The following is a 10000-nucleotide window of genomic DNA, read 5'->3' as shown; positions in this document are numbered from 1 at the left end:
AAAGTAAGATTCTGGGGAGTCAGGCGGTAGCACAGCAGGTTAAGCGCAGGTGGCACAAAGCACCAGGACCTGCGTAGGGATCCCAGTTCAAGACCCTGGCTTGCCACCTGCAAGGGAAGTCGCTTCACAAGCAGTGAAGCAGTTCTGCAGGTGTCTGTCTTTCTCTCCCTTCTCTGTTTTCCCCTCTTCTCTCCATTTCTCTCTGTCCTATCCAACAACGACGACATCAATAATAACTACAACAATAAAACAAGGTCAACAAAAGGGAATAAATAAATAAATAAGTGTAAGGCTATGTGGGAGGTGGTGGAGTTATGCAGGCAGAAAACCCCAGTGATAACCCTGATAGCAGAGAGAGAGGGAGAGGAAGAAGGAAAGAAATAGAAGAAAAGAAATGACAAAAAAAAAAAAAAAAGAAAAAATGGCCACTTCCTGACTATCTGTTGCTGTCCAGGCCCCGCTTTGGGGCAGTATATGGACTCACTGCTTTAATCCCTCACACGCCTGTTATAGATGAGGAAACCGTGGTGTGCAGGGGTCTGGAACATTCTTGGGACTCCACTGCTGGTCAGCAGGGGTTGCACTGCTGCCTGTCCTGTAAGTGCTAATGGGCACTGAGACCAGACTGGTGACTCAGCAGACGGCACAGTGCGGGCAGGGAGGCTGCCCGCGGGGGACAGTGACCTCACAGCGGCTCTGGACTCCCTTTCCCAGATGCCCCATCCCCGACCTAGAAAAAGAGATCCTTGAGGCCTAGAGGGGGCACAGTGGACAAAGCACTGGACTCTCAAACACAAGGGTTTGATCCCCAGCATCACATATGCTAGAGAGTCACTCTAGCTTCCTCTTGTCATCTTCCTTCTCTCATTAGTAAGTAATAATATGTATATGTATATGTATATGTATATGTATATGTATATGTATATGTATATGTATATGTATATGTACATATAGCCTCCAGGGTTATTGCTGGGGCATGGTGCCTGCACTATGAATTCACTGCTCCCAGAGGCCATTTCCCCCCATTTTTGTTGCCTTTGTTGTTGTTATTATTGTTAGGACAGAGAGAAATGGAGAGAGGAGGGGAAGACAGAGAGGGGGAGAGAAAGACAGACACCTGCAGACCTGCTTCACCACCTGTGAAGCGACCCCCCTGCAGGTGGGGAGCCGGGGGCTTGAACCGGGATCCTTACGCCGGTCCTTGCGCTTTACGCCACCTGCGCCCAACCCACTGCGCTACCACCGACTCCCCCAAGAAATCTTAAGAAAGAAAAGGAAGAGACTAGACTGGGGTCCACCCAGTTGAGGACCTGGTTTCGAGCCCCTGCTCTCTGAGACCCACAGTGGGGAAGCTTCACAAGTGGTGAAGCAAGTACAGCAGCTGTCTGTCTGTCTCTTTCCCTATTCCCTCCTCTCCTTTCAATTTCTCTCTGTGTTATCAAACAAAAGGGGGGAGAAGAAAGAGCAGCAGACCCGAGGCCAAGGGCTAGGGCAGGCAGCGACCGGCGGCACCTACACTGAGTCATGCGCCGGTCCTCACTGCTCTGGATGCGGTGGCCGTTGTGGAACCAGCTGATGGCGGGGTAGGGCAGGCCGGTGACCTGGCACTCGAGCATGGCCTCCTTGGCCAGCCCCACCTCCAGGTCCTGCAGCGGCCGCAGGAAGTCGGGCATGGACAGCCGCTCCAGCTCACCCAGCTCGGGCTCCTCGGGGATGGACGGCATCTTCTCCAGCTTGGAGCTACGGGGACGCAGCTGTCAGGGCCCTCCGAGGGGTCGGTGGGGCGGGGCGGGTAGGGAGGGGGCTCCTGCTACCTGGGGCCCGAGGCCGCGCTGCGTGGCTCCTCTACGTAGAGTTGCGCCGAGCAGTGGGCCTGGCCGTGGGCGTTGGTGGCGCTGACCGCGTAGAGGCCCTCGTCCTCACTGCCCACTCGGGCGATGTGCAAGGCGTGCAGGCCGCCGTCCTGCTGCAGACGTAGGTTCTCGCTCTCCTCCAAGGGGTGGCCTGGGGACAGGGTAGGGGGGACGGCGGTGCAGACAGTCAGGGGTCCTCCGGGTGTCCCCCAACCCGGGCTTCTAGGGGTGTATGTGTGGGAGGGTGGCCAGGGCTCTAGTAAAGTAAGTCTCACAGTCATGGGCCCTCTGGGTGTCCCCCAGTCTGGGTTCTGAAGGCATAGGGAGGGGACCCCTCCCCAACACGGGCAGGGTGGTGAGGGCCCTAGCAAAAGGTGTCACACAGTCAGGGACCCTCCGGGTGTCCCCAGCCAGGACTCTGGGGTGTGTGGGGTGATCTCCACATTGGGAGGTAGCCAGGCTCCTTAGCAACATGAGTTGCATAGTCAGAGGCCCACCAGCCCAGATCCAGGGGGTGAGGGTAGAGGTACCCCAAATAGGAAGGAGGGCCCTCCAGGCACCTCCCAGCCTAAATTCTGGGGATGTGGGGGGCAACACCCCACTTCAGTAGGATGGCCAGGGCTTTCCCAAAATGGGCAGCGGGGGGCCCCTCTGGGTGCCACTCGGCCTAGGCTTTGGGGTTACAGGGGCAACTCCCCTGACGGGCAGCGTGGCAAGGGCCCTACCGAACCGAGTCCAGGCGACGCTGGGCGGTGGGGTGCCGCTGATCTTGCAGTCTAGACGGGCAGCGCGCCCCTCCAGCACCTCCACATCCTCCAGCTGCCGCGTGAACAGGGGCGCCAGCGAGGGCCGGACAGTCAGCCGCGCGCTGCAGGTCAGCTCATCTGTGGCCGCAGGGATGGTATGCCAGGAGAAGCCGGTCAGCACTGCCAGCACCCCCACCCCCAAACCCACAGGATCTGTCCCAGTGCAAAACGGGTAGGGGGGAGGCAGAACCCAGCTGGCAATGGCGGGTGGGCCAGGGTCAGGATGGGGTACCCTCCCTGCCTCAGTCACGCCCAGCTAGTCCTCCCTTCTCAGCCTTGGCACCTGGGTGAGTGGTGCCCACACTCCCTCCCATCAGGCTCGGAGCTGGTGCCACCACTGCCCCACACCTCAACCCCCCTCCCCAAAGAGAGTCCTGAGGGGGACCACATCTTAAGCCGCTGAGCGCCACAACCTGGGGAGGCCTTATCTCCCCTCTCCAAACGAGGTCAAGTGAGCCAGTCAGAGATGCCACCCATCATTCTAATGGTGACATTTACGAGGTGCTGGGGCCCGCACCGTCCCTTATACATGCCACCCTCTGCCATTTGCACGGCTCCCCTCTCCCGGCTCTGCCCCAGGGATGAATATTCTCCACGCTCTGGGAGATGAAGTGACTTTCTCCAAAGTCACTCGCCTGGCCTGGGGCGGGGGTGGGGGGCTGGAACCCCTGGGCAGCTCTGGCAGTCTGTTAACCAGGAGCAACTGCAGTGCGGCTCTGGCTGAGGCGGGCGCACTGCACCACTTGCTGCTCTGGAAGCCCGGTTTGCAGGTGTCTGACGCCGCCCCGCGCCCCGCGCCCCGCGCCCCGCGCCCCCTGCAGGTCCTGCCCCGCGCCACGCATCACCTTTGGCGGTGCTGAGTTTGCAGGTGTAGACACCACTGTCGTCCTCGTGCACGGAGGTGAGCAGCAGCTTGCACTTGCGGCCGTCGAAATGCATCTTGCATTTGAGCAGCGCGGGTTGCAGCAGGCGGCCGCGGCACAGCCAGTCCACCTCCACGTCGGCAGGGCCCGCCACCAGACACTCAAACAGCGCCATCTCCCCGGCCCCCACGTCCACGTCCTGCAGGGGGGCCAGCACGGCCAGGGACCGGCTTTCAGGGTGTGCTGGGTGGCGGGGGGAGGGAGCGGCCATGGGGGGTTCACGCGTGGAGCGGAGACACACAGGACAGGGAGACGCACACACGCACACACAGAGAGACAGACAGACAGACACAGAGAGAGAGATGCATTTTGTTCCTTTGGAGAACATCCCCCTCCCCCGGACAGCCAGGACTTTTAGGAAGGAGTTCTGAAAGGGTGTGCGGGTGGGGGGGGGTGTGGGGACATGGCTTCAGAGGGCTCACCCCAGTTGCACTGGGGAGTGGGGACTCTGGAGAGGGAGGGGATGGAGAGGGCCACAGAGGGTCAGAGGCGGCGGCGGAAGGAGAAAGCCAACACAGCACAGCAGCTGGGTATAAACTGGACTTTATTTGAGCTGCCAAACAGGAATTTCCCAAGAGCTCCACATCCACGGCCCTACCCCCAGCAGCCCCCCTCTGCACAGCAAGCTTGGGGAGCCTCCCTCATTCCCAGGCAGGGTGCCCCTCTTCCTAATGGGCAACAAGGAGACCCCCAAGTGGGCTTGGAACACAGCAGGGGCCAAGGGCCTCTGACTTTTGGTCTCTTGGGAAATATTACAGAAAGCGTTGTGCCATCTGAAATCCGTTTCTGGAATGGTCAGTGCTTTTAAAACCCCCCCCCCCACCTCTTCAGGAACCCTCTGTCCTGCCGTGTTCACCCCCGAGACGAGGCGTGTTTCCTCACTGCCACAGACATACAGACAGACAGACAGAGACAGACAGGGCCTGCAGCAGTAGCCCATATGTGCTCAGTGGGTACACCGCTTTGGGGAGAGACTGGGAAGGTGGGGTTGGACTAAGCCCCCGGCTGCCCCATTCCTGCCACTCAGTCCCTGTGCCCCCGGCCTGCCCAGTTATGTGTCCACACAGAGAGGGAGGGAGGCCCACGGGTTATCCCTGGGTGAGCTGGGGAGGGGGGGCAGGGCAGGGGAGGTAGGGTCCGGGCCGGCGGGCCGGCGGGGTCTGTGGGCAGGAGGCAGTGAAACCCAGCGAGCAGGTCCGAGAGGTGCCTGAGACAGGGGCGCAGCTCGGAGGGCAGCGGGGGGAGCGCAGGCGGCCCCCTGAGCTCACTCGCCTGTGTACAGACAAAAACCTCAGTCAGCAAGCGGCAGGTTAGTGCAGCACACACGCGCGCGCACGCAGACCTAGCTACGGCCCCGTCTGATGGAGCTGATGGAGGGCGTGTAGGGGGCTGCCCCCAGGGCGGCCCTTGGTGGGGGCCTCAGGAGCACCCCAAAGTCTAGGGGAGGGGATGTCGGCAGGAATCCCAAAGAGAGAAGCACCAGACGTGAGTTAACACAGAGAAGCCAGGCAGAGGCAAGGCAGGGCATTAAGAGCAGGCCAGGGGAGAGGTGCGGCCGGGGATGGGGGGTGCTGCAGGAGAACGTCAACACAGAGGAGCCCAGGGGCGACCCCAGGAGGGGGGTTACAGGGCAGGGTGACTCAAGCAGGATGACGGGCAGAGACCCTCCCCCCCCCCCGGGGCTGTTGTGCAGTGTCCATTCCAGCAGGGGCCCCGGGGGTGGGTGTTCCGGGACACTGCAGAGCTGGGCTCACCAGACTGAGTGAGCTGGCATCTTGTGGGCAGGGAAGGGGGGTGACAGCTGAGTGGGGAGCTGATGAGGGGGGTCCTCTGAATTGTCCTCAGGGAAAATGGAAGGTCAGCCCTTGGGGCAGCAAGCCTGACAGGCCCCATTCCCCGTCCCTCTGCCTGGACCCCGAGGACCCAGCCCCCTGCAGCGACTGCTCACCACCGTGCCCCCTTCCCATGATGCTCTACACCTAAGTCACCCCAAAAGCTCCTCCGAACGGGTCCAGTGATCAGACATTCCCCCAAGGCCACCCCACACCCCCAACCAGAAGAGCAGAGCGAGGGCATGGCAAGGTGGGTGCTGGGGAGTGCAAGGGGGCGGGTCTGGGTGGGGGACACTGGAGAATGGCTCAGGACCTGTGATGACAGGAAGCGGGTCTCCGGCTGGCATGAGGGGGCAGGTGCAGTAGGCAGAGCCCACTATGTGCTGTGTGGCCTTGGGCAAGTCGTTTGCCCTCTCTGGGCCTCCAATCAATCAACCAAGATAGAAGATGAGCAACCGCATGGGCTGGGCCTGGGGTCAGGGCCAGGGGCCGGGAGGGCCTGAGCCACTCACCTCGGACCTCCAGGCGGGCCTCACACTGCCTGGCACCGTACTCGTTGACGGCCTTGCAGGTGTAGAAGCCGGCGTCGCCCCGCTCGGCCGCCAGGATCCGCAGGCGGCACAGCCCTCCCTCCACCTCCTCCCAGAAGCGCCGCTGGTCCGGGCGCACGGGCTGGCGGTTCCGTAGCCTGGGGAGGAAGGAGGCGTGGGCAGGGGACTCAGGTTGAGGTCTCCCCCTGCACTACACCTTCACCCATCCGGCCAATCCCGGACTCCTCCGCAGACCAGCACCCTCGGGCGACAGGGCCAGATCACCTTTGGGGCCATCCCTGTTCTCTCCAGAAGCTTCAGGACGCTAAGTGTTCCTTCAATGTCCCCATCTCTCTCTGTCATTTACGTACATGAGCCAAGAGCTTTCTCGCTTCCCCGGAGGGAGATGAAAGACCATAAGATGGTTTTTAAAAGTCCCGCATTGGAGACTAGACAATTAAAAATGAACATAATAGTAATAAGCCCAAGGCCAGAGATAGCTTGCTAGGTACAGAGTGCCCTTTGCCTGGTACAAGGACCTGCCTGGGCCCCCGGCACCCCTGGGAGCACCACACATAGGAGAAGCCTCACTAGCAGTGGAGCAGTGCTGGGGTGTCTACTTGTCTCTCTCCATTCCTATCTGAGGTTAATAATAATAAAAAAAAAGAGTCCACTTGTGGGTCTCTTTCTCTCTCTCTTCCTGAGGTTAAAAGAACCAAACAGGAGCCCACTGAAGCAGTGAAATGCAAAGTCCCTCTAAAGTACCATGGGGAAAAAATAAATAATAAAAATAAGGGAAGGGGGTATTGGGAAGATATCATGGGGGGTTACATAACGGACTTTTTTCATGCCTGCAGCTTGAGGTACCCAGTTCAATCCCCAGCACTACTGTAAACTAGCACTGAGCAGGGGTCTGGTAAATACATAAATATTGTTTCTAAAGAAAAAAAAAACACAACCCAGGCCAATAAAAAGTAGACTGAGGCTGGCAAATAGCTCACCGGGAGAGTGTGCTGCTTTGCCATGTCAGTGACCCAGATGTGAGCCTGGCCCCCACTGCATTGAAGGAAGCTTCAGTGCTGTGGTCTCTGTCTCTGTCTCTCTCTGCCTCTGCTCTATCTTAAAAAAAAAAAAGTGGAGTGAGCTCAGTGGTCAGCATTTCTGGGAGAATGAGGCATTGAGCTGGCACATGTCTCTGGCAGCAGGCCTCACTGGGGCCAGCTCTCCAGCATTGAGGCCCCTCCCCACCCCTCACCCCCCACTCACTGCCCAAAGATCATCTGGCTTCTAACCCCTCCCTCCAGCCAGCGACGCCCTAGTGCCAGGGATGAGGCCCCCCGGGCAAGGCCACCCCCTCTCCCCACCAGTTACCTTAGCAGGCCAGGCCTGGAATGGGGGGCGTGGGCAGGTGATTACTCACCAAGAGACCACAGGCTTGGGCTCCCCCTGCACCCGGATGCTCATGATGACATCCTGGCCTTCTCTCACCGACTGGTCCATCAGTGAGACCTGGGAGGGCACCCCAGTGTCAGGGGACACATTTGGGACCCAGGTCTGGCTCCTGGGGGTGGGGGGCCCTGGGACAGAGGGTCCTCCCACTCCAGCCTGACAGAGGCTCTGTGTAAGAAGGGGTGATGGGAACAAAACTAAAGGGGGGGCTGCACACAAAGGAATGGGGGCGCCCGGGAATTGGGGGCTCCAGGAGTCTAACCTTGAAGGTGGGGGGCGCCTTGGAGGCAGAGTCGGAGGGAGGCTGGTTCTGGGAGGGGCTGGGCTTCATAGTGGGGCTTCGGGGCCAGGCCTCCCCAGGCTCAGGGAACTCCTCGGGGGGACTGAGGTACTCCTCGTCTGAGGTGATGGGGCTGCTGAATGGGGACGTGGAGCCGCCTGGAGGAGAGACAGAGACAGTGGCACAGAGAGATACAGCAGGGCACAGAGATCTCTGAATGTCCAGCCCCAGGGTCCAGTCATGGAGTCCCTGACTTCCTGGAGTTCCCACCTGCCCACTGGGGGACCTGACCCACGTGTGTCCCATTCCAGAGCCCTCGAGATTTTTGTTCCATTGTGAGCTCACCCGCCTCCCCTCCCCAGACACACACACCCGCTAAATGGGAGAAGCCACAGGGAGTTGATAGCGGAGCTTCTCTGAGCCTCATGGGACACTTGGAATTCCACTAGAGTAGGGACCCATTCTTGGCCTGGAGTCCCAATGTGGGTGGCTCAGGCACCCTTCATGCACCCCTGGACGGCTCAGTCAGGACACCCGTTTCTTGGGTGAGCTGGGCCTGGACAGAGGGACTCTGTCTCAGATGAGCCCCATGCTGAGCTCAGGCCGGGCCAGCCACCCTCCCCCTCTCCCTTCTCAGCTTCCTGCCCCAGATGCCCAGGCACCTGTTGGCCCCCCACCCTGAAACTCAGATCCTCAGAGTTTTTTGGGGGAAAAGCAGGAGGACTCTGAGTCTTCCCCTCCCTTCCCAGAGAAGGGCAGAGAAGGCTGGGGATGAGAGGAGGGACAGCAGCTCTGGCTTGCTCCCTGGGAGGGGAGTCCCCAGGCCTGACACCCTCCCCCCCACTCCCCCCCCCCCGCCCCGCAGCTGGCCAGGGGCCCAGGCTCCGTGCTGGCTGGCCTCCGACTGCCAAATACAGACATGAGTCCGCCTGGCCCCTCCTCCTGTCCCCCCACCTCAAGCCCCTGTGGCCCAGGGCACACCCTCTCTCCCCCCTCCAAAAGGCTGCACCCCAACTCACCCCAAGACTCTGCACTTGGACCCCAGGCTGCACCTCCTGAGAGGCCTCTGGCCTGACAGCTGGCCTTGCCCAGCACCCACTGCCCACTGCCCGCTCCCCAGGGAGCCCGGCCTGCCTGCCCCCGCTCACTGACCCTGCAGGCAGTCTCTGCAAAGGAGGGAGGGCAGGGGGAGGGTGCGGAGGGGTGGGGGCTGGCGGGGCGGGGACGGCTGGTGGCAGGCAGGCAGCTGGCCTCCCAGGAAGGTGGTGCCTGTGAGACCACAGCCTGCACTGGGCAGGGGGAGGAGCGGGGAGGGGCAGGGCTGTATTTAGCCACAGCTCCTGCTGGGATCTGCCTTTTTCTCCTTACAGCTCTAGGCCCATCACCAGTCACCAGTGCTCCTTGGTGGCAGTCAAGTGCCTGGGTCCCCTTGGGGGAGAGCTGCAGCATCCCCTCATCCCTCCCCGCCCCCCCTTACCTACATGACCATCAGAGGAGGCCCCTTGAGGGGGCCCCTTGCTGCGAATGATCCTCAGGTCCCCAGAGTCCCCAGAGTCCCCAGATGCTAGTGCCAGGCCACACCACATCTCCCCCAGGGTTCGGAGACAGTCTCCTTCCCAGAGAGAAGCCCCCAAACTAGAGAGGGCCCGGAACCCCACATCTGCCTCCCCCCATTCCCAGCCCGACAGCGTGTGACCCAGGACCCAGTAGGCCACGGGGCACCAGGTCTGCCCCCCTTCCCCTCCCTCCACCTCATCAGAGACAACAGCCGGTGGTGGGGCAGGGCGGGTGGGGGAGACAGCGGCCACTTCCCTCTACATCCGCACAAACACCGGCACTGGGGGTGGGGAAGGGACTTGGGGACACAGGGCAGCTGATGAGGAGACTGAGTGTCCCTTCCCTCACGGCCGCCCAAGGCCACATTCCCAAGTCACGGCCTGCCTCTGCGGTACTGCCAAGGGAGGGATGGGGAGGGCCAGAGGAGAGGCCACAGGGGCTGGGGTGGGAGGGCAGCCAGTGGCCAGGAGACTCTCAGCAGGGCTGCAGCCATCTGCTGGTGCTGGTGTCACAGGCATGGCTCTCCTGCCCTAAGAGCCTGGTGACCTCCAGGGTCACCTCCAAGTCCTGCAATGCTGAGTGAGGAGGCTCCCAGGTGCGGGCGTTGCAGAGACCCCTGGTGGCAGCCAGGGGGACAGCAGCGTGGGAGGCCCAGTTGTCAAGCCAGCCAGATGCTCAGAGGACGAGTGCCCTTGTTACAATGCACAAGAACCCTGGTTCAAACCCCTAGGTCCCACTTGCAGGAGGAAACTTCACAGTCTGTGAAGCAG

The 10000-nt window shown here is 61.0% G+C and overlaps 1 protein-coding gene across 13 annotated transcripts in view; it reads right to left on the bottom strand.

The window, feature by feature from the left end:
- The window catches only part of SPEG (striated muscle enriched protein kinase), a 75762-nt gene that overhangs the window by 37676 nt on the left and 28086 nt on the right, over nt 1–10000 (bottom strand). For 10 of the 13 annotated variants that reach the window (XR_009550602.1, XR_009550601.1, XM_060193646.1 and 7 more), the window contains 7 exons: nt 7656–7831; nt 7365–7453; nt 5927–6102; nt 3505–3765; nt 2579–2737; nt 1815–2004; nt 1517–1740 (listed from right to left, as the gene is read on the bottom strand). Coding sequence is in view for 11 of the 13 variants with exons in the window: in XM_060193646.1 (XP_060049629.1) it covers nt 1517–1740; nt 1815–2004; nt 2579–2737; nt 3505–3765; nt 5927–6102; nt 7365–7453; nt 7656–7831 (1275 nt within the window). In the remaining 2 variants the exon portion in view is untranslated. Of the gene's footprint in view, nt 1–1516; nt 1741–1814; nt 2005–2578; nt 2738–3504; nt 3766–4094; nt 4855–5926; nt 6103–7364; nt 7454–7655; nt 7832–8692; nt 8912–10000 lie in introns of those variants that run through there. The other 3 variants (XM_060193645.1, XM_060193648.1, XM_060193649.1) reach the window with 3 other exon arrangements.

This window comes from Erinaceus europaeus, chromosome 7 (assembly GCF_950295315.1).
Source record: "Erinaceus europaeus chromosome 7, mEriEur2.1, whole genome shotgun sequence".
Lineage (NCBI taxonomy): Eukaryota > Metazoa > Chordata > Mammalia > Eulipotyphla > Erinaceidae > Erinaceus > Erinaceus europaeus.
This window is presented reverse-complemented; position numbering and strand designations above follow the sequence as displayed.